The sequence below is a fragment of the Felis catus genome, chromosome C2, assembly GCF_018350175.1.
Source record: "Felis catus isolate Fca126 chromosome C2, F.catus_Fca126_mat1.0, whole genome shotgun sequence".
Classification (NCBI taxonomy): Eukaryota; Metazoa; Chordata; class Mammalia; order Carnivora; family Felidae; genus Felis; species Felis catus.
In genome coordinates, this window is record NC_058376.1 from 132,343,953 (window position 1) to 132,367,469 (window position 23,517).

General features: G+C 51.5%; 1 protein-coding gene across 1 annotated transcript in view; it reads right to left on the reverse strand.

Moving 5' to 3' along the window:
- Positions 1–23,517, reverse strand: part of SH3BP5 (SH3 domain binding protein 5) — a 77,284-nt gene that overhangs the window by 2,717 nt on the left and 51,050 nt on the right. The window contains exons 4-7 of the mRNA XM_003992129.5: positions 13,819–13,983; positions 5,475–5,605; positions 3,198–3,240; positions 2,287–2,506 (exon numbers count right to left, since the gene is read on the reverse strand). Of these exons, the coding sequence (XP_003992178.3) occupies positions 2,287–2,506; positions 3,198–3,240; positions 5,475–5,605; positions 13,819–13,983 (559 nt within the window). The remainder of the gene's footprint in view (positions 1–2,286; positions 2,507–3,197; positions 3,241–5,474; positions 5,606–13,818; positions 13,984–23,517) is intronic.

Sequence of the window (23,517 nt, forward strand, 5' to 3'; positions counted from 1 at the left end):
CCAGGTAACGTGCATAAAAGACACACTCGGGGCCTAACTAGCTGGGTCACCATTTGCTGCAAAAGGATAAAATTCCTTTACAATGAATGCTCTGTGGCTGGCGCCTCACTCGTTTTGTGGATCAGAATAACCAAGGCCCAGAGGACAGGTCATTCTTGTGGTTTGAAAGCCACTTCAACCTTTAACCATTTTCCCCTCAGCCTGCACACGAGCCTGCTTATTAGAGCTTTCGTGTTCTACTCGTCTTCCCTCCTCCCTCATCTTTAAAAACAGCCTCGGTAGCGTCCCCTAGAGGACTACCATAAACGAGAAGTACTGTAACGCTGAGGACAGAAAACAGGCTCCTACCTGAATTCAGATCCTGCCTCCTACTTGCTGTGTAGTCTTGGTCAGGTTACTTAACCTCTCTGAGCTTCATCTTCCTCTCCATATGAAAGGATGAGTATTAGAGTACCTCACACATCACTGACCCTCAAATTTTAGTTTCCTTTACCTTCCTTTGGGCCTGGCATTTAAACACTTGTTAACTGAATTTAAAAATTCCTAAGGAAGGAAAACTTTGGAGAGCACCAAGAGGAATGATTCTACAGACAAGGAAAGACAGACAGTGTTCAAAGACAATCTGGAAAGGTTTTCTTAATTCACACAAGGAAAACTGGACCATTTTCTTACACCATACACAAAAATAAACACAAAATGGATTCAAGACCTACACGTGAGATCTGAAACCATAAAAATACTAGAAGAGACCACAGGCACTAATGTCTGACATTGGCCATAGCAACATTTTTCTAGATAGGTCTCCTGAGGCAAGGAAGATAAAAGCAAAAATAAGCTATTGGGTTTACTTCAAAATTAAAGCTTCTGCACAACGAAAGAAACTATCAACAAAACTAAATGGCAACCTAATGAATGGGGGAAGATTCCTGCAAATCACATATCTGATAAAGGGTTAGTATCCAAAAATGAAGAACTGATACAACTCAACACCCAACAGACAAATAATCCATTTTAAAAATGGGCAGAAGACATGAACAGACATTTCTCCAAAGAAAACACACAGATGGCCAACAGACACACGAAAAGACGCTCAACGTCATTCAACATCAGGGAAATGCAAATCAAAAGGACAATGAAGTATCGCCTCGTACATGTCAGAAGGGCTAAAACCAAAAACTCAAGAAACAAGTGTTGGCAAGGAGGAGAAAAAGCGCACTGCTGGTGGGACTATAAACTGGTGCAGCCACTGTGGAAAACAGTATAGAGCTTCCTCAAAAGGTTAAAAATAGAACTACCCTATGGTCCAGCAATTGTACTACTAGGTGTTTACCCAAAGGACACAGAAATAGGGATTTGAACAGATACACACACCCTGATATTTACGGCATTATCAACAATAGCCAAATTGTAGAAAGAGCCCAGGCGTCCATGGCCTGATGAACGGACAAAGAAGATGCACACACGCACGCAATGGAGTACTGAAATCTTGCCCCTCGCAACGTGGATGGAGGTCGAGAATATAATACTAAGCAAAAGACGTCAGACCATATGATTTCAGTCATACGTGGAATTTAAGAAACAAAACAAATAAGCAATGGAAAAAAAAACAAAAGAGAGAGAGCCAAACCAAGAAACAGACTCAACTATAGAGAACTGATGGTTACCAGAGTTGGGGGGGGGAGGGGGAATGGGGATCAAAGAGTACGTTTATCATGATGAAAAAAAATGGGGGGGGGGGCACAGCAAACCTCTGTATCAGCTTCCCAAGGAGTGGCCCTGGGGAAAAAAGGTCTCCACAGTTAGACACCAGTGAGAACCACCGTTCTCAGACTGCTTACTGGGTGCCAGCCTCCGTCTACACAGTGGGTAGCAGACACTCATAGTCCCCATTTTACAGGTAAAGAAACAGACATAGCTAAGCCCTTGCCCACATCATGTACTACGGGGAAGCCAGGATTTGAATCAAATCTGATCGCATGGTCTCTATTCATAGGCAACTCCTCTTTCCTGCAGTACTGCTCAGAGCCCTGAATGTCCTGATAGGTACTCCGAACGTCAGGGGTGAAAGTGTAACATTTTCTGAACTTAGGCACCACAGAGTCCTGACTCCGAGGAACACTCAGTAGCACCCTGATGATCACAGTGTTCCACAAGATGTGGGAAGCCACCAGAAAGAGCCCTGAGGGGTGCCCAACTCTCAGGCCCTTCCACGATCAGCGAGACGGGCCTAGAAGGAGACCACACCAGCTGTGTCACCTCCCAGGCGCACACGAGCCCCCAGCTCACCTGAAACGGCGTCCGGCTCAGGCTTGCTCCCCGACAGGTCCTCCACAGACGTGCTGCTGCCCTCGGCCCCCACACCGCAGCCCCGAGGCCCCATGGCGCTGGAGCGCCGCCGCTCGTGGATCTCGTCTGAGATCATCTCCAGGTTCTTCAGGGCCGTCTTGTACTCGCCTTTCGCCAGAGCCAGTTTGGCCTGCAGGTCGTCCACGGTCTTCTTCAGTTGCTGGTCAGGAGAACAGAAGGCTCAGTAAGTGGAGGCAACCCCTACCGGCCTCGGGATCGAGGTCAAGGTTCAAGCACACTCTCTGCCCAGCACTCACTCCACTCCCCCGACCTCCCTGAGACACGACTGCTGAGCTGATTTTCTCTTATCTGGCTCTCCACAAGCCAGCCCCGGCTCCCATCCGGGTGACAAACTCAAGCCAATAACCAGAAACTATCGCTGGCAGAATAAACCCCATCGGAGAAACATCAGTGGGTGGCAAACACACATTCCAGCCCTTGTACTGTGGTTTTTCACCCTGGAGTTTGCATCTGAATCCCCTGGAGGCCTTTTTAAAACTCGGCCGGCCGGGCTCCACCTGCAGTTTCTAATTCGGTGGACCTGGGGTGGGGCTCAGGAATCTGCACCTCCTCGGGGATGCTGAGGCCCCTGGCCCCTCAGAGCCACTGAGAGCCACGACCCCAGCACGATACAGCAAGCGGCTGAACGGCAGATTTACAGGACCTCAGAGGCCACTCCCTGAAGACCCGACGAAGACCGTTTCGAGGACTGAACGCTCAGTCAAGGACGTGTCTCTCCCCACCCTCCTCTTGTGGCAAATGCGCCATTTGAAAGCTCCGCTACCACAAAAGTGGGACTTCGAGGGCAGAAAAATCCCATCAACGACAAAGCCAGAGAAGGCCACACCTACCTCAAGCTGCACGTAGTACTTTGCCTTGAGTTCAAAATAAGGCCTGTGGAAGACACAAAGGAAAACCGTAAGCGTAACAGAATACGATGGCCACAGTAGACAGCACAGGGCGGATAAGAGGCATTAGCTACGGCTGGCAGGCCACCCGCCCGGGATTTAGCAAACCCTGACAAGGCCATCAGATGAAGAGAACGCACCCAGCTCCGGAGCCAGGGAGATACAGGAGCCAGTCACTGCTGCTGGACTCACCCGGGGCTGAGCTGACAGAAGGCCCGCCTCAAGATCTGCGGAACCCACACATGGGAACGCTTATCCTGAGCCTTTGTACCCTGGCTCGCTTTCCTCTCTAGGAGGCTGTTCAGGGCCACACAGGGTGTGCCCGGCAGCTGAGGCAGCCCGGATCTCCTCTCCCAAGGAGGACGTCGGCTCCCCCGAGAATGAAGGCTAGATGGGGCGGGGGAGGGGACTGCCTCAACACATTCCCTTCTCTGCTGAGGTCACTGGGGGAAGGGAAAAGTGCCATCCCTCCCTCACCGAAATGAGGGGGTCTCAGACTGGTCCTCTTGAATTCTGTCCAGGACCGAAGGTATCAGACAGTCTGCAGACCTGGCCAGGTCATGGGCAAGAGAGAGGACAAATGCCAACATTCTACTAGTCCTCCGGCTCTGGGTCAAAAGACCCTGGCTCTTTTTAGGAACTTGGGTGTCTGAGCATTAAGAGTAGACCAGAGCTTTTTTCTCCAGCTGTTCACCCGCTACGAAGCTCTTTTGCTTGGAGACCCAGCAACTGTGAATGAAGCAGGGAGCATGTCCCCAAGATGATTACTATTTAAAAATATATAGAAGGCAAAACTAAAAGGCAACCGACAGAATGGGAGAAGATATTTGCAAACGACATATCAGATAAAGGGTTAGTATCCAAAATCTATAAGGAACGCATCAAACTCAACAACCTCCCCCACCCCCCAAAAAAAATCCAGTGAAGAAATGGGCTAAAGACATGAATAGACACTTCTCCACAGAAGACATCCAGATGGCCAACCGACACGAGAAAATGCTCCACATCACTCATCATCAGGGAAATATAAATCAAAATGACATGAGATACCACCTCACACCTGTCAGAATGGCTAACATTAACAACTCAGGCAACAACAGATGTTGGCGAGGATGCGGAGAAAGAGGATCTCTTTTGCATTGTTGCTGGGAATGCAAGCTGGTGCAGCCACTCTGGGAAACAGTATGGAGGTTCCTCAAAAAACTAAAAATAGAAGTACCCTATGACCCAGCAATTGCACTACTAGGCATTTATCCACAGGATACAGGTGTGCTGTTTCGAAGGGACACATGCACCCCCATGTTTATAGCAGCACAATCAACAATAGCCAAAGTACGGAAAGAGCCCAGATGTCCATTGATGGATGAATAGATATAGAAGATGTGGTATATATATACAATAGAGTATTACTCGGCAATCAAAAAGAATGAAATCTTGCCATTTGCAACTACGTGGATGGAACTAGGGGCTATTATGCTAAGCGAAATAAGTCAGAGAAAGACAAGTATCATATGACTTCACTCATATGAGGACTTTAAGAAACAAAACAGATGAACATAAGGGAAGGAAAGCAAAAATAATATAAAAACAGAGAGGGGGACAAAAACATAAAAGACTCTTAAATATGGAGAACAAACAGAGGGTTATTTGAGGGAATGGGTGCGGGGGATGGGCTAAATGGGTAAAGGACATTAAGGAATCTTCTCCTGAAATCATTGTTGCACTATATGCTAACTTGGATGTAAATTAAAAAAAATAAAAGTTAAAAATAATAAAAATTAAAAATAAAAATATATAGGAAGAATAGTGAGAAAAGTTTGCAAAAACCCCCATCAAAACGAGTCTTGGGTCATCTCATCAACTCTTGGTCCACACAGCTCCTCCCCAGTATGCTGACAGGTAAAATGAAGGACAGGGCTCGTCCACACTGGCTGCCCCAGAGCCAAGGGCACAATCAGGGTTTCCCAAAGGCCAGCCCCAAGCCCCAGCCAATGAACCACACAATAGTTTGCTTCTGAAATTGCTTTTTCTTTGTCTCCTGGGTCGGTCGTGTCTGGAGCAGCACTTCCTGCCTCTGGGGGTTATACAGAACTTGGGGGGCAGACACAGCCCGGGGCGGGAGGCTCTGATGAGGCGGGTCCCTGAGAACACGAAAGGAGAAGAAGCTGCACGAGGAGGACAATCACACACAGCGCCGGGGACCCACGTGGCCAGACTCACTTGGACTTGTTGATGGCTCTCTTGAGTTTCTTCTCCAGCTGCCGCATGCGGCCCATGGCCGCGTTGTACCTGGCCGCGGTCTCCTTGTGCACCAGCTCGCTCCGCGTCTTGGTCTGCTCCGCCTCCATGACCTTCAAACAACAGCAGATGTCACTGACCAGACTGTCCCCTGTTGGAGTATTACTTATATCATTTTTTAAAAATATTCCTCGAGGGATTTAGTGGACTAAGATTAAACTAAATTCCAAACAGGAGAGGATCACTTTTCTCATCGATCTGTTCCGGCAAAGTCTTATCAGGTGAGATTAAGCAGCCAAAACTGGCTGTGGCAATGACTGAGAAAGAAAACAAGGATAAAGAAAAATCAGAAAACTGAAAACATTCTGTGAGTCAACCGATGTCCACTTTCTCCTGCTCCTCCCTCCTGGCACTAAGTAGCCACCATGGACTCCTGGGTTCCTGCCTTGGGACAGGGGCTGACGGGCTCACAAATGGGCCAACAGCACCGGCAGAGACGTCAAGGGACGGTCACGCCTAGCACAACCAGGCATGACCGCATCAGAATAGCAAGGCAATCGCAATCTCAGCTTGTTGGCCCTTTCCCAAATATCCTGCATTAGCCAATGGACACACCAGAACCCAGGATCCAGAGGAGTCAAACATTACACTTAAACAAATTAGTACCAAGTCATTCATATCAAGAGTTTGAGGTTCACAGACATTCGTGACCAGGAGGAGACCAGTCAGCATCCTGGCAGGAAATTCTGGAGGAAACATTGTGTTGAGCCTGTTGATAAAAATGAGTTTTAAAACCAACAATCAGGAGCCGTCGATGGCCAAAACCAAGGAGGCTGAAAGGCTCATTGCCTAATACATGGAAATGTTAGTTCTTACCGAAAGAAAAGCATCAGAAGGAGGCCTGCCTTGAGGAGAGAGGATGACGGAAACGAAAGGCAGCTGAGGCCACGGGCCCAGCTCACCAGTTCTATCCCATCTTCCTGTTAGAGCTCACACACGTGTTATAAAGTCAACCGGTTGGCTGGGCGGCTCAGTAAAGCTACCGACTTTGGCTCAGGTCATGATCTCATGGTTCATGGGTTTGAGCCCCACATCGGGCTCTGTGCTGACAGCTCAGAGCCTGGAGCCCGCTTCGGATTCTGTGTCTCCTCTTTCTGCCCCTCTCCCACTCATGCTTGCTCATGCTCTCTCTCAAAAATAAATCCTTAAAAAATTTTTAACTTAAAAAATTAAAAATAATTAAAGTCAACTGGAGGCAGGGGTGAGGTCAGGCTACAGGCCCATACTTATTTTTACTTGAAGAGCATCAGAGTGGAGCCCAGAGGGCCCTCAGGTCATGGGTCCACTCCCTCGGACCCCAGCAGGACAACTTTAGGGAGGCACCACCACGCCTTTAACTTGAGGCTGCTGACGCCCTACCATCCCCTCCAGTCAATAGCCAGGCAGCCCTGAGAGTGTTTGTTTAGGCACTTACTCATAAGGATTTTAGGGGTGCCTGCGTGGCTCAGCTAAGTGTCCGATTCTTGATTTTGGCTCGGTCATGACCTCACAGTTCATGAGTTCGAGCCCCGCATCCAGCTTTGTGCTGACAGTGTGGAGCCTACTTGGAATTCTGTCCACCCCGCCCCTCTCTCTCTGCCCTTACCCTGCTCGTGCTCACTCACTCTGTCTCTCTCAAATTAATAAATTAAAAAAAAAAAAAAAAAGATTGTTTAAAGTGTCAGAAAAAATTATGAAAGACTCAAATGAGCATAAAAAAACTAGTGGGTGTCCTGTCTAGTGTACCCTTCCAGGTTATCCTGGGTTTTATGGTCTCGGAGGTATTTTACAACCCTATACACGTTGTAGAAATGAATAGTAATACAAATGATTCTTCTCCCTAGAAATGAAGATGAATTATGTCCCGGTAGAGATGGATCTGATTATTGATTGCCCGTAAATATTGACCAATTTTGTATGTTTGTAAATTCATTTCGGCATTCCTGATGTGTGTGTGCGTGTGTGTAATTCTCCTTTGAAATAACTGTAACATCTCATTAGTGTCCTCAATGAGAGAGTTAAAATTTTGAACACTTTATATTTACCAGTTATGCTCTTCTTTTTTGAAAATATACATACCTTAGCAAAAGGCTTCAATGCTTGAGATACTTTTAAACAACAGAATCAAAACCACCTCAAAGCAGGGAAGTATGAGGAACTGAGCTAAGCGGGCAGGAGGGGACATGCTCCCTAAAATGACTTCTCAACCAAGCCCAAGGGGCTAAGAAACCCCTTTCCCTTGGCTTCAAACACCAAAGATTTCACAATTTTGAAACGAAGTGCACAAAAACTTGGCCACTTAGGGAAACCGCAGTAACTCTTCAGCCTCGTCTTAAATGGTAAGTGCTAAGGATTTACCGGTGTAACCTTCACGAAAGCGCAAACCCCAACTTTATCAGGCAGATCAAGACTCGTACTGGTGGAGAACTGTCCCGTTACAACAAGAGGCGATACAGGGTTCCCTTCAAGGAGCGGGCGAAAGCATTTTAAATAGACCGATTCACAAAAGCTGTGATTTGTGGCTACAGAACAAGAAGGGTCCCCACCAGAAGCAGGATCCACACCAGCTGCACACAGGCCCTCGTCTATCTCAGCCCCTAGTCTGCAAAAAGAAGCCAAGTCTGTCTGAAATTAAACACTCAGAAAGCTCCGAGGACTTGGAGCCAGTGAAGACTGAGGAAGAGACGTGTCACGGTCCCCCGCTTCACCCCTACCAGGCCATGTCTGCCGTATCCCATCCCGATCTGCACTCCCACAGAAAAACAACCCCCAGCTCCTGGAGGAGACCCCCAACCCCCCGAACTCCTCCTTCCACCTCCAGGGAGAAAGACACCATGCATGTTGCCTTGGCTGCAGGGTAACCAAGGAACAACCCCATCTGAAGCCCAGCATCAGGCACGAGAGGTCTGCAATGGCGGGGAAAGAGAGGGCAGGGCAGCACGGGAACACGGGAACAGGGGCTCCGCTAGGAAGGCTGAAGCCACAGGAAACAGGGCGAGCCACGAAATAAAGCAACAACTAAGCCCCTCGGCGCCCCAGGGCAGTCAGGAGCCGGGCCAAGCAACCCAATGGGCAGATGCAACTCAGCACTGGGGTGCACACCGCCATCACCCTGGGCTTCCCGGGGCCACCCCTGCCCTCCTCCGAGCCTGGGATCGATAGCTATTGGGTTCTGACTCTAACCTCTGCACAGAGCTGCCCCCACGTCTGTGCCATGCTCTGGCGTTTTTGCCACCTTCCCACTCAATTCGGAGCCACACACGGTGCTCAAGCACCTGCCGTGCGCACGGGGCACGCCGCAGACCAAACCTCGGGCGGACAGCCCAGCAGGGATAGATCTGCCCGGCAGCAGCGGCCTCCGTTCAAGGCAGCAGGAGTCTGGGCTGTCAGGACGGCCACGGCAGCTCGGAGGGGGCACTCGAGAGAGGTCTTCAGGGCGGGCAGCTGGGGTCAAGGCTATGAAGGGAGGAAGCAGGGCTGGCTGAAACGGGGTCAGCACGGACAGCCCTCCCCTGCCTCGCACACGTCCCCCAAGCCCCATCTGCCACCCCCACTGGGATGTGCGTGAGGACTCAACAAAGGAAGACAGGCAGTGCTGGGCTTCCCACCTCCTCTCCTGGAGCTGGAAGGCTCCGGAAGGAAGGAACTGTTCAACAGGAACAGTCTTGGACTCCCTCGGGGTAGTTGAGAACTCTCTCCCCAGAGATGACCCAGTCCTGGAGGTGACCCTCTGGCTGTGTCCACTTCTGGATGTGTCCATCTCAGGGTCTGTCCCAAATGCTCAAGAACCGACCATCCACCGGGGCCCAACGGCAAGGCTTGGGGCCTGGTGGCCCCGAGTGCCTAGAACCAGCACCGAAGGGTCCGTTCTAGGATAGGCATGGGCAGGCAAGTGGGCAGGGGGCCCTGGGGAGAGCATGCGGGCCAGCAGCCACCTGTGCTCAGGATCCAGGGAAAGACACAGGTCTCTGCCCCTCCTCCTAGGTCAGCAGGACAGAGAGAAGCGTGGGGTCCGGGAGTGCCCGACCGGCCCCCTCCTGAAAGCCCAGGGCAGGCAGGCAGCTGGGTCCCAACGGCCCAAGGGACCCTGCTCACAGCAGCACACAGCTGCTCAAACAGCTGCGGCCGTCCTGCCCGGATCCCAATGGGCACCGAGCTGGTGTGCCAGCTGCACTGGGCCCAGCCCCCCCCGGCCCCACGCCTGCAGAACCACCCGCACCGGCCAGAAGACCTCTACCTGGCCTGGCTCCTCATGGCCTCGAGTTCCCCCTTTCTCAACTCCTCTTCAAGCCCCAAAGCGTTCCACCCTCGCTCCACCACCCCTGACATCCCAGAGCCAAGATCAGGGTCCTCCCAGGGAGGGCGGTTGCGGGTTCTCAGAACCTCAGTCAGCTCCTCGCTGTTTTCTGATTCTGCTGCCTCCCTGGGCGAGGGGGCCCGTGGAGATGGCTTCTCACCACCATGCGGGAGGCAGCCCAGGGCAGCTGGCCTCACCGGCTCCGCGTGTGCCACCCCAGGCCTTGGATCCCCGCTGCCAGGCAGTCTCCACGCACCCAGACCTGGGGTGAGACGCTGGCCCTGTGCCCTTTCCTCCCCGGAGGCCACCTGCTGCCTGCTCACCCACAGTTAACGCCTCCCCATTTCCAAGTCACAGCCCCTTCCCCGATCTGCTCTCTTTCAACAGATATCAATCAGAAAAGCCAATTCTGGGGCGCCGGGGTGGCTCAGTCGGTTGAGCGTCCGACTTCGGCTCAGGTCATGATCTCACAGTTTGCGGGTTCAAGCCCCGCGTCGGGCACTGTGCTGACAGCTTGGAGCCTGGAGCCTGCTTTGGATTCTGTGTCTCCCTCTTTCTCTGCCCCTGCCCCACTCACACTCTCTCTCAAAAATAAACATTAAAAAATTTTTTTTTTTTTTTTTTTTTTTAAAGAAAAGCCAATTCCTCTCCCCTCAGATGCTGGGCCTCCTCTCCCATTTGATGAAAAGCTATCCCCTTCAAAAAAGGCTGTTTCAAGGCCAAAATGGCCGAGGCTGTAGGGGCCTCTGCTGCCCAAGGCCCCAAGTGGTGAGCAGCAGGGACCCTAGGCCGTGTGTCCTCTGGAAAGCCACTTACGTACAGGTATGGCCTGCTCAGCCACGCTGCCTCACCCACTGTGGCTTTTAAGGCCCTCCTTGACCCCAACACCAAGTGGAGAACTGTCCCTTTGTCCCTGTCTGGCATTACATGTGGCCTAACAGAGAAACTGGGACTCCTGGCATTGCTTAGGGTCTCCTAGAATGCTGGCTTCAGCCATGGCTTCAGGGTGTGGCTGCCCCACGTCACCATAAGAAGTCTAAAGGGAGCAAAGGGGACACACTGATGGGCTTGGGCAAGGAACAAGGGCACTCACTCCAGCATTTCTCCAATTGCCTGGGGTGAGGGAATCACGCAGCCCAAACCACTGCCACTTTCTCAAGACGGTGGACCTTTCTGAGCTCTGGATCTCTGACTAGACCATTAAGAGGCACTTTCCTCGGAAGAAGAGGGTGAGGTAAAGCTAGCTCCTTCTGAAGGAATGGGCTTCCTGGAGCATCCGGAAGTCAGACAAGGCAGGAAACAGTCTGCACTTGTCACTGTCCTCACCACCCAGCATGCAGCAGGTTGGGTGTGCCAGCCCCATGAGGTCTGGGGAGCAGGCAACATGAGCCCCACTTCGTGAAGTGCTAAATCCAGACGGAGACCCACAGCCAGGCAGAAAGTGAGGGTCTGCACCCCACAGCCATCAAATTCCGCATGCCCCGTTCCAGGTTAAGGTTCTCAGCAACGCAAGGCCTTGGTTGGGGAAGGCTCTGCCACCAGAGCCTTGTCTCTTGCTGGTTTCAGTTTCGAACTTTGCTTCTCTCTCAGTGGTTCAAACCTGTGCAACCGTGAAGGAACCTGGGAAAACAGAATGGTGGCTCCAGGGGGGAAATCCCGGCCTGTGACCCGGAGCACCTGCTAATCTGCAGTAGTCATCCCCACCGCCTAGAAACCTCCAGTGGCCTCAGGGAGGGCACACATCAGATGACACTTCCCAGGCCCTTAGGAGCCCGTGTGACCTCACTGCCTTCTTAGCCCCACAAGTTATGCACTGCCCAACCCCAAGAAGCATCATTCTCAAAGACGATGGCATAAACGGTGCTCCCAAGAGTTGTGCAACGTAGAGGTCCTGGGGACACCTCTCCTTGACCAGCCGCTCACCATCCATGCTAGGGCCCTGGGACTTACAAAATATATGCTTTTGTTGTTGTTGTTTTAAGCACACACATGATTTGTTCCTTTCTAAAGAACAGATTAAATAGCTTCTGAAATTATTTTATTAAGCCTGATTTTGAGCTCCAGTTGGGGGGGAGGGAGGGCAAAAAGGAAACGGCTCTTTCGCTAATTTCTTGGAAGAAGCTACCCCCCCTTTTTTTTCTTAAGTGTTTATGTTTTGAGAGAGAGAGAGAAAGAACAAGAGGGGGAGGGGCAGGGAGAAGGGGACAGAGGATCCAAAGTGGACTCCACGCTGACAGCAGAAGCCCGACACGGGGCCAGAACTCACAAACCGGAAGATCATGACCTGAGCCGAAGTCAAACGCTTAACTGACTGAGCCACCCCAACCCCCCGCCCCACCTCCCTTCTTTTTGTTTTGGTCCTTTCCACATCTGTCAGCCTGTGGCTTGTAAACTTCCAAGATTTCCAACTTCTACTTGGGTTTTTGACGGGCTGACCCAGAAAAGCTAGCTCGGCCTGTGTCTGGCTCTCTGGGCATCATGTCCACGAGGGGGCAGGAGGCCCAAAGCCACACAAAGCCAGGCCCGTACCTCAGGCTTCAGAGGGAGGCGGTACAGTCGACGCTGATTTGACTGGAAGTCATTTATTTGCGTGTCAGGCTTTCTATTTAGGGAAGCACAAGGCCATCTTTAATTATCAGATCCCCTGGGACTTGAACTGTGGCAGGTGACATTGAAAAAGGAGAGGCTGTGGCACCAACTCCTGACTTTCCTAGCCCCACAGGTGGCAAGGCCAGGGGGAGTTGCGGCTACCCTCCCCCACTGCCTCCTCTCCATCACCCCTCCGTCTAAGGCCTTAGCTGCAGCCGCCAAAGCCACATGTCAGCTCACCCACCCACCCTGCGGCAAGCCAAGTCAGCCTGGGGGGGCGGGGGGTATCGAGAACACTCAGTGCGACTCCTAGAAAACCCAGTGGAGTTAGGTGAAGGTATCAAGTCCTGCTGAACCGAGCAGCTGTCTCGATTCTGAGCAGTGTGGTCAGAGCGCAGGTCACGTGAGCTGGTAAAGACCCGAACAATAATGGCTACAAAACCTAGGAGTCAAATTGGGGTCAAGATCATACACGGCCCACTTCCTGCTCCCGTGCTGCCTCCTCGAATCCCAGCCGAGCCCAAAGGCCAAGCCGGAGTGGCCACTGGATTCTGGTTTCATCTACCATGGCCCCCACCCTCCCGCCAACGTTATAGACACGTGTGGGCACGCATACACACATACACACACACACACACACACACACACACACAGTCCAGGCCCTACGTGGTTTGGGGCCGTTAATCAAGGTTTTCCACCTTGGATTCTATATTCAACCATTCTCCTGGAACTTAGTGGGAACAGACCCTGGAAAACAACTTGGTCCCTCTGGGAAGGCCAATCCACAGTCAAGACCTTCAGAGAGAGGATCCGAACCAGATAAACTCAAGTGACCAGGGAAGCAACAGCTGTACCCATTACTGGGAGACTCACTCCGAGTACGCCTTAGTACCAGGCCAGCAGAGACCCCAGGGAGAGACAGCCTGTGACTTTCAGAGAGTGTTTTTAGGCACCAAGCCTCTGCTGGGAGAAGCAGGGCACGCCGAGCTCGTCAGAACCAGTCTGGGTCGCGGGGCGCCTGAGTGGCTCAGTCGGTTAAGCGTCCGACTTCCGCTCAGGTCACGATCTCACGGTCCGTGAGTCCGAGCCCCACATCGGGCTCTGGGCTGATGGCTCAGAGCCTAGAGCCTGCTTCCGATTCTGTGTCTCCCTCTCTCTCTGCCCCTCCCCCGTTCATGCTCTGTCTCTCTGTCTCAAAAATAAATAAACGTTAAAATAAATAAATAAATAAAAGAACCAGTCTGTATTGCATGGACGAGCAGTGTGAAGGATGCTCCCACCCCCCACCCACAAAGGGGAGGCACTGACGCAGATGCCCCCCCACCCACCTGCAGACACAGACACATGCGCACGAACCACCCCCCCCCCCCCCCTCCCGGCACACATGGCTGTGACTCATACCCTCTGGGTGGCATGATTCAGCATCTCCTGCCAGGCTGAGTCGAACTGCCGCTTGTCATCCTCCAGCAGCCGCTGTTCAGCCAGGGAGATGGTTTCCTTGGCGGCTCGGAGCACCTCTGTGGCCCTCTGGAAGTCCTGCGTGGCTTTCTGAGCTTCTAGCTGGGCCTGTGCAAGAAAGAACCCTCATGAGGCCTCAGGAAACGGCAGGGGCTCCCTCTGGCCCGTCACACCCTCCAAAAGATGAGCTTCCTGAGGGTCTGGGGCTGCCCTGTCCATCTCTGCCTTCCCACGTGGGGACAAGCCGGGCACCTGCAGGGCCTCGCAAATGCTGGATAAGGGGACAGGCAGCAGGTAGAGGAGCAGACGATTTCCAGAGTCCAGGACCCAAGAGGTCAGATACGGATGCCGGCTCAGTCAGCTGGAGACGGCAAACCAGCCCCTCACGAGCCAGGTGAGGCCGGCTGTGGCCTTTCGTAGAGCAGCTCTCATTTGCTAAGGATGCCACGGCGGACACAGCAGTTCCCAGCACCATCCCTGCCCAGATCCGTGGCTCCCTGCCCACAGGTCAGAGCCAGAGGGGCCCAGGGGATTGCAGTCCAACGGCCTCCTTCATTCTACAGGTGGTAACTGTGGCTCTGAGAGACCCGGCCAGGCCACCCGACGCGGGCGAGCAGCAGAGCTGTGACCCCAGTTACTCAAAGTCCCACTAAGTGCTGTCACTCTGCCAGACAGGCTCTCGCCCAATTCGCACTCACCAACAGCGACGGGCGGAGGGAGGGACGGACACAAATCGTAGCGGGCTGTATGTTAGAGCACCGCCAGCCGCACGCGCCTGTTGAGCACCTCAAAGGTCCTTAATCCACGCTGAGTGCAAAGCACCCCAGACTTTATTTTAAAGGTATTTTTCTGTACTAGTTTTTTTAAGTTTATTTGAGAGAGAGAGAGAGAGAGAGAGAGAGAGAGAGAGAGAGAGAGCGCGCGTGCACGCAAGCAGGGGAGGGGCAGAAAGAGAGGGAGAGAGGACCCCAAGCAGGCTCTGCACTGTCAGCACAGAGTGTGACACTAGGGCTTGAACCCACGAACCGTGAGATCATGACCTGAGCTGAGACCAACCAAGAGTCAGACGCTTAACCAACTGAGCCACCCAGGCGCCCCTAAAGCGCCCCAAATTTTAAAGACTTAGTACAAAAAAAGAATTGTTAACCATCTCCGTATTCAGAATGACTACATGATGAAATGATGGTATTTCGGATAACGTTGGTTGAATAGACTGTCTTAATTAATTTTACCTGTGTCTTTCGACTTTTTTTTTTTTTTTAATGAAACTACCGGATAATTTAAAATTACATTGTTGGCTCACTTTCTATTTCTTTTGGACAGTAAACACTTCTCCCCCAAGAGTGGCCCATGAGATTGCATCAGGAACCAGCAACAAAACCCTCCGGCCACCACTCTGAATTTCCCAGCAGAACACAAGCACACGCTGGCCCGTTGCAGCCGCCTACCCACCACCTTTGGTTAACCAGATCAGTTCCACAAACCCCGGGGACATCCACGGGGTAGCCCCTGGGGCTCAGGAGCAAGAGGAACAACCATCCCCATCCATCCCCAGGGTGAGTCTCACATGACTTAGAGGAAGTCTTCGGGAACCACAGGGCACAGATGGTTAAAGGGAACAAAAGAGACCTGGAACACAGCAGCCCCCGAGGCAAGGAACAGCTCTGTGACCCTGTGGGTGCCGCTCTCCACCCTTCAGCAAACGGTGGACTCGTGCTGTGCACCACACCCAGCCTGACCTTCCAGGATGACAATCTGGTCGGGGAACAGGAACAGGCACAGAGCGGACATCCAGAAACCGTCCTCAAGAGCTGCACGCGAAGACTGCTACTGGAGGGAGGGAGATACAGACAGTACCAGGGTGTGAAGAGGAAACTGGTTCCAGGAGAGGGAATCCGGGGCTCCTTCCGAAAAGAGAATGAGCAGGAACGGAGGACTGGAGGACAAGATGACCTGAAAAATTCAGCCTTGGTGGGGGGGCCAGGAGGAAGGGGCCTCATGAGACACGGTATCTGCAGGAGACCTTGACAAAGAGGAGGATCAAAATTTCAAAATGGAAGGGCACACGTATCTCGAGGAGCCCTGGGTGACGTATGGAATTGCTGAATCACTATATCGCACTCCTGAAACTAATATAGCCCTGTATGTTAACTCCGCTAGAATTAAAATTAAAATACGTACATTGCTATCAAAAACGACGCAGGAGCACCTGGGTGGCTCAGTCGGTTGAGCGTCTGACTCTTGATTTCACTCAGATCATGATCTCCGGGGTCGGTGGGGTAGAGCCCTGTGTTGGGCTACTTGGGCTTCTCTCTCTCCGTCTCTCTCTGCCCCTCCCCTCCACCACTCACATGCACTCTCTCAAAATACGTAAGTAAACTTAAAAAAAAAAAAAGTTTCAAAAAACATGAAGAGCGTGGGCCTGAGGGAACGCCCGGCTAATGCTTCAACCAGTAGCCCAGGGGCCTGCCTGCTGTGACCACTGCGTGGCCCCAGGCCACATGCCCACACAGGCGTGCCTCAGCCACACATGGGGACAAGGGGCCTGCGTCCTACAGAACTGACCAACTGAGCACGCGTGGATGCTCTCGGCACATGACACGTCACTCCAGACCCCAGGCCTCTAGGCCAGTCCATGGAAGTCCCATGAGAGGACAGCCCCGGTGGCTCTCCCACCCCCTTCTGCCTAGGTGCACCGAGGGACAAGCGGGGAGGCACTGGGACCTGGCACTTCAAAGCTACCCCCAACCTGCCCCACAGACCACCTATGGCTTTGAACCACACCAAGAGACCATCAATCCCACAGGATTCTAACAGTTCCCTAGGCGGGATTTGTACTTGTGTTTGTTTTTTTCAAGGAAATGTATTTCTCTTTTTTAATTTTTTTTTTAATGTTTATTTATTTTTGAGACAGAGAGAGACCGAGCATGAGCGGGGGAGGGTAAGAAAGAGAGGGAGACACAGAATCCAAAACAGGCTCCAGGCTCTGAGCTGTCAGCACAGAGCCCGACGTGGGGCTCGAACTCACAGACCGCGAGATCATGACCTGAGCCAAAGTCGGACGCTTAACTGACTGAACCACCCAGGTGCTCCGGAAATGTTAGTATTTCAATTCAGCACCATTTAAGGGTAAACTCTCTTCCCCGCCCCCACCCCCCCAACCCCCCCCACCCCCCCAACCCCCCCCACCCCCCCAACCCCCCCCCCCCGTCTCCCCATTTGAATTATGAAGCTTTTCTTTCTTCCAGCAAACAAAAGAACAAGCTGAAATGTGGCTGCTGTATCACAGACCCGCACCCTTTTCGCCTGCTGTCTTGCATCTGATGAGTTCGAAATAAGGGAACCGGATCTCTACAAGGAAGGAAAAAAGGAGGCCCATCTGAAGGGGACTTTAGAAGAACATGCTTTCTGTCAAGTCTGTGAGTTTCTGAATTTTCCTCAAGGCTCTTTCTCCCACGTGGTGGTGTCAGAAATGTGCTGGCCTTGTCATATCAAAGATCTAGTCGGAGGCTTCAGTCAACACTTGACCCACGGAAACCGAATGGCATCTCTCCATCCCTTCCCTACCTACTCATTTATTCAAGTAAATGGTGGGTGGCTCTTCAGGACCACAGTCTGTTCTCTCCATCTTCTCTGGTGAGAGAGCCTTTGTGTCTTACGGCGAGGCAATGTACCAGCTAGAGACCTTACTTCCCAGCCGTCAAGTTAGCTAAGACTCCTGTTACTAACTTCTAGCTAATGAGATATAAATGGACACTCCTGGAGCCTCCCAAGAGGGCTTCTTTGTCTTTCCATTTGTGTTATCAACACAACGGCTGGTGCCTCAACAGCCATTTTGGATCATGAGGCAACTCTCCTAAGGGTACAAGAAAAGTAAGTTAGGTCCCTGCCCTGGATTGCCTACCTCCTAACTTTTTAAATGACAGAAAAAAATATAATACAGGCTCATGTTTAAGCCAGTTTTCTGCTACATTTGGTGAAATCTAAACCCAAGTGATCACATGTTCCCTTCTATACAGCTGGGCTATTCTGTAAACATGACAGAAGGGACTACAGCAACTAGCATAGACTGGCCAAATCTCCCTCAACAGCTTTCTGGCTGCTCACAGCCCACTTTACTACTAATAAGCCCAAGGAACCAAACTTTCGGGGATTCCTAAAGAATCCCAAAGTTCATAGCTTCTTTGTAAGGCATTTCATAAGACATTTTCCAAAACCACATTCACAGGCAGGCGCACACGCAAGGCGGGGAACATCCTATCGTACCCTTGCTAGTAGGATATACTCCATTCAACACTGCTGAGTTACGTCTTGGAACCTGATTTCTGGAGACAGGGGGCCCACACCAAATAAGGGGTTCCAAGTCAGTCAGGAAAACAGACACGTTCAGTACAAACTCCAATCCAAGACAGATCGTGACCTTAACAGAGGTGGAAAGCGCTATGGGAACACAGGGAAGACAGAATGATTTATCAAAGGTTTCCTAAGGAAGATTCATCCAGGAGAGGGTGAGACACCAGGCTAGGTCATGGAAATACAGGAGGCACCCATGAGTTTACACACATATCTACCTGGGGAGGGCTTACCTCTGAGACGGCTCATCACAAGGGGGACACGTGACCACCAAAATCAGAAACTGACTTAGCAATCCCACCAAGAGCTGACTATCTGGTTCTCACCAATGTATGAAAGAGGACACCCAGAAATCTTTGGCACGACCAACACCAACAAGTTTTATCTTCAAACTCTAAAAAAGAAAAAAAAAGGCCCTTTCAAGCTCCAGTTACGAATATATTACTCCCCGGTGTACACAAATCAGACAGTGGGTCTCATTGCAGAGAAACCCAGTTAGCAAACTGGCTGAGGCTCTACTTAGAAGAGCACCGACGAGGAAAATGTTGGGGGAGCTGGGTTTTCACTGTCAGACGCAACATAGGAAAATTTGAAATATCTTCATGACTCAGGGATACTAATGACTTTCATGGAAACAGCTCGCTGGAAAGAATTTTAAAAGGCTGCTTACGAATGAATTTGACAGTGACCTTCATTAGACTCTGGCCTGGGGCCAGCTGTGACTATGAAGCACTCACACGTATGGTCCCCTGTGTCATCAACAAGGCGGGGCGGGGGGGGGGGGGGGGGATGAGGGAAGAGGTCCGCCGTGGTTGAGGCTGTCGGGAGAAGAGAGAGGCTGCACTGGACTTCCACCCCGGCCCATATTTGGTCTCAGGAAGGAACAAGGGTATCTGGACATTTACGTGGTTGCAACAAAGGTTCAGAGTGGGAGGAAGTTTACAGACCACCGGGTTCAAGACCTTCATTTTCACTTTTCAAAAGACAGCCCAGAAATGCAAGGCAACTTGCCGAATGTCACACAGCTCTTGAGGCCTGGCCAGAGCCAGGAAACCAGAGCCTCTGACCCCTAAACAGGGCTGTTTCTCTTCTGCCAGGCAGTATCTGCCAAGGTGTAGACCTCTGGCAAGGACACAATCATTGGAGAGTTGGACAGCCTACCTGTAACTAATACACAGCAAGAAAGGCTGCTCAGGGGGCCAAAGAGGAGACGGGAATTCAAGCTGTCGTGTGGGACTGCTGCCTCCCACTGTGGCTCACGCAGGTGTCACTAACACACCAGCCAGTCAGCTAAGGAAACCGGAAAGATGAAGGAGTCTTGTCACATGGCTTCCCAAAGCCATACTCCAGCTGGGGATGGCCTTAAGTCACAGAGGAAGCCCCCACGATGAGACCAGTCTTGTACCCGACCACTAGCAAACCCCTAAGGGTGGACATAGATGGTTATAGGACAATAATCATAGCAGTTACTGTTTGGGCATTTCTCCTGAGTCCGATAACGTATGAAAGGTGTTCTGAGTACAGTGCCTCATTTCAATCTCAAAATTATGCGACGAGGGTGGTCCAATGATCATCCCTATTTTATAAAGGAGACCAAGGCGCAGAAAGGTTGAATAAATTGCTCCACATCACCAAGGGTGAGGTCAAGGTTCAAACCCTGAGCCTCCATTCTAGATTTCTATTAAATACCACCTGCTGGGGCTACAAACTCCTCACAAAGAGGTCAAGCTAAGTTGGGTCTTACGCCTTCACCCTAATCAAGGCCACACTGGCCACTGCTACACAGATCAAAGAAGGTAGGGGGGTTACCAGGAGAAACCAGGCCAACCACCAAGGGGAGCACGCTGTTCCCCGCCCCCCTCCTCCGCCAAGAGCGGGCAGGGAACAGGCTGCTTCGTCAGAGCAGAGCGTTCACAGTGTGGAGCCAGCATGCCGACCGTGGGGTCTGGGAGCTGATCCTGAATGCTGGGTTTAACTTCTCCTGCCGCCCAACGCCGTTTCCCTATCTGCTGTTGGGAACAACTTGGGTCCCACTCACAGGGAAGCTGGGGGGGGCGGGGATGGAAGAGACACAGGAGAGTGTGGGCCCTCCTGGAAGGGCAAGTTACAGAGCAACGAGGTTTCCAGAAGCCGCTGGGTACTTGGGCATGAAATGGAAGTGGGGGGCACGCCCACTTCCATCTAAACAGGGTCGGAAAGACATCAGCCTGTGGGGGGGAAGCAGAGGCTGCCCGAGAATGAGGTCAGCACTGACCCTTCAGCAGACATGAGCCGCAGGTCACTGGGGAAAGAGAGGCCTGGCCTATTCCTGCCGGGTCGGTGCTCTGACTGGGCTGGCCCTGAGCCCCACAGGCGCCAGGGTATGGTCGCTGCACTGAGCAACCACCAGGAGGACACCCTCTGTCCCAGCCTTTTGTCTTTTTTTTTTTTTTTTTTACACTTGATACAATTTTGCCCTTGCCCTTTAGAGTGAATGTTGTATGTGCCGCTGAAAAGAACCCATCTTCCAGCTAGAAGCTCGTGAAGAAAAGTCCTGGATTCCTCTCCAGGCCACCTGAGGAAATCAAAACGTTTGAAAGCAGGATCAAAAACCGGGCTGGCCTCAGCCTCAGGGAGGGAGGCATGTCTGGGATGAACATCAAAGGGGACAACAGACAGTGACAACAGCGGCATCCGTTCTCAGTTCGATTCAAGCTCTAGAGTTTTGCGTCTATTCCGAGCAATCCCACTCATCAGCAGCTGACAGTCTGAGTCTTTCCATTCGGAAATTTTCCTCTCCTTCTTCTCCCTTTTCAAACTTCCGGGGGGGGGGGGGGGGGCATCTGGGTGGCTCAGTCCATGAAGCATCTGACTCTTGATTTCAGCTCAGGTCACGGTTCGTGGGTTTGATCTCTGTGTCAGCACAGAGCCTGTTGGGATTCTCGCTCTCCTTCTCTCTCTGCCCCTCCCCTGCTTCCTTGCGCGAGCACACGCTCTCTCTCAAAATAAACAAACTTAAAAAAAAGTCAAAAACAAACAAACAAACAAAAAACCAAAAAACAACTTCTGTCTGAGCAAAAATTACTGTCTGGCCAGAGGTGGGTGCCGGCCATTTTGACGAGGCCATTCGGCCCCTGAGGATGTTTTGGATACAAACATTTTAATCAGAGTTATCCCAGAGTAGACACATTTTCATGTGAAAGCATTTTCTAGAAAAAAATGCCATTAAGCCCATTTAGGTCCTGGATCATTTTTCAAAGCCAGTGTTCCTAATTTTTTTCATTTTTCTTTAGTCGAAGTTATTTTAATTAGGATCAGTTCTTTCCTATTTCAAATCCATAGGTTCGATCCACTGAATAGTTTCATCCATATCAACCTTTACTAAATGCAGCTTGTGCCATGGAGGTTTTCATAAGTTCTACCCAGTTCAGTTTTCCTGGATCGATTTTGTACACATCTAAGAATCAGTTGAGCATACGGGACAAAAATTCTCACTCAGTCCCAACTGTTATCAGGTACAGGTTGAGCCATTATCAGTTAACAGCAAATTGCCTAATACAGGATATAGTAAACGAAACGACAGAGATTCTAAGTTAAGTGAAAGGTCCATGGTATGTATATCTGAAACCCATGAGGAAGCTGTGCGCAGTTCCGGGAGAGATATAATGGAGGGCCTGAAGCCATTTCAGGGGACAGGCCCCAAAGCTCTTTAACAGATCCCGGGTCAGAGGAGCCTCAGGGGATCAGAAAAATCAAGGTCAAATAGTTTTGCTCTGTCCTGGAGACGAGCTGTTTAATAATAAAAATTAAAAAGCTATTACCTGCTTCAAAATAGTACAGGTAGGGGCGCCTGGGTGGCTCAGTCAGTTAAGCGGCTGACTTAGGCTCAGGTCATGATCTCACGGTCCGTGAGTTCGAGTCCCGCGTCGGGCTCTGTGCTGACAGCTCAGAGCCTGGAGCCTGTTTCGGATTCTGTGTCTCCCTCTCTCTGACCCTCCCCTGTTCATGCTCTGTCTCTCCCTGTCTCAAAAATAAATAAACGTTAAAAAAATTAAAAAAAATAATAATAACAAAACAGCATCTGCATTCCTGCTTTAGATTATAAATAATCATACGTTTAAAAACCATAATATGGGGCGCCTGGCTGGCTCAGTCGGTTAAGCCTCTGACTTCGGCTCAGGTCACGATCTTGCAATTCATGAGTTCCAGCCCTGTGTTGGGCTCTGTGCAGACAATTCAATCTGGAGCCTGCTTCGGATTCTGTCTCCTCTCTCTCTGCCCTCCCCTGCTCTCACTCTGTCTCTCTCTCTAAGAAACATGAAAAAAAAAAATTAAAAACCCATAATGAACCTGGAGGCTACGATGTGACTAGATCTTGGGTATGGGAAGGCCCAGCCAACCCAATAGTGTGCAGTGACTTAGTTTCTGGCCGGATGATCCCCTACTCCCCGTGGTCACGCAGGGCCTCGTGCTGACCAGAGGTGGGTCGAACTCAAGGGTTTCAGTTGGGGGCTTTGGGGAGGTTCCTCCAGGATTGAGCCCACCTTGTCTCCTCTTCTGTGCTGGGCATCAGCCCGCAACTCACCTCTGGATGCAAGCATACGCATCCCAATCAGACCAAAGGGATTCCGGATCCACTCGTGTGCCCCTTGTCCCTCTGCTTTAGGGTGGCACCATTGTCGTCCTACCGAATCTCCCCAGTTCAGCCAAAAGCTCCCGGCAGGAGGAAGGCACATGCCTTGTACTTCCCCAGGCCACCAGGGGCTACTTAGTCCAGTTCGGGATGTCAGAGCTGGTCGGCCAGCGGGAGGTCTCTGACCCCTTCACATACTCCTACCCCATTCAACTACCAGCGGATTACAAAACCTGCTAACCATGAGCGGCACCTCCCTGCAGGACCCCAAACCAAATCCTTTCTGTGGGTGCAGGGACATGACAGGTGCCTAGCCATCCCCACCCCAGCTAGCAAGGCAACATCCGTGTTCCTCTACGGGCTTCCTCTTGCTCTCGCACACATGCTGGCTGGGCTGGAGCAGTGTCCGCTGGCTACAGAATTACAAACCGGCAAGATCTGGGGCCAGGCTTGAGGCAGAGGCCCGAGGCAGAGGCCGGCAGCAAGGCCCAAAGTCAAGGCCCACGTGACCCAACACTGTCCCAGGAGCCACCACCACACCTTGATCCCTGGTCCACAAACCACCGAGTCTTTGGGCTCAAGGCAATGGAAACGGTGTAAACCAATCCTTTTACTTTATGGAAGAAAATTCAAGAGCCTAACAAGTTAAAATGGCCTGCTCGAGTGCGTAAGTCACA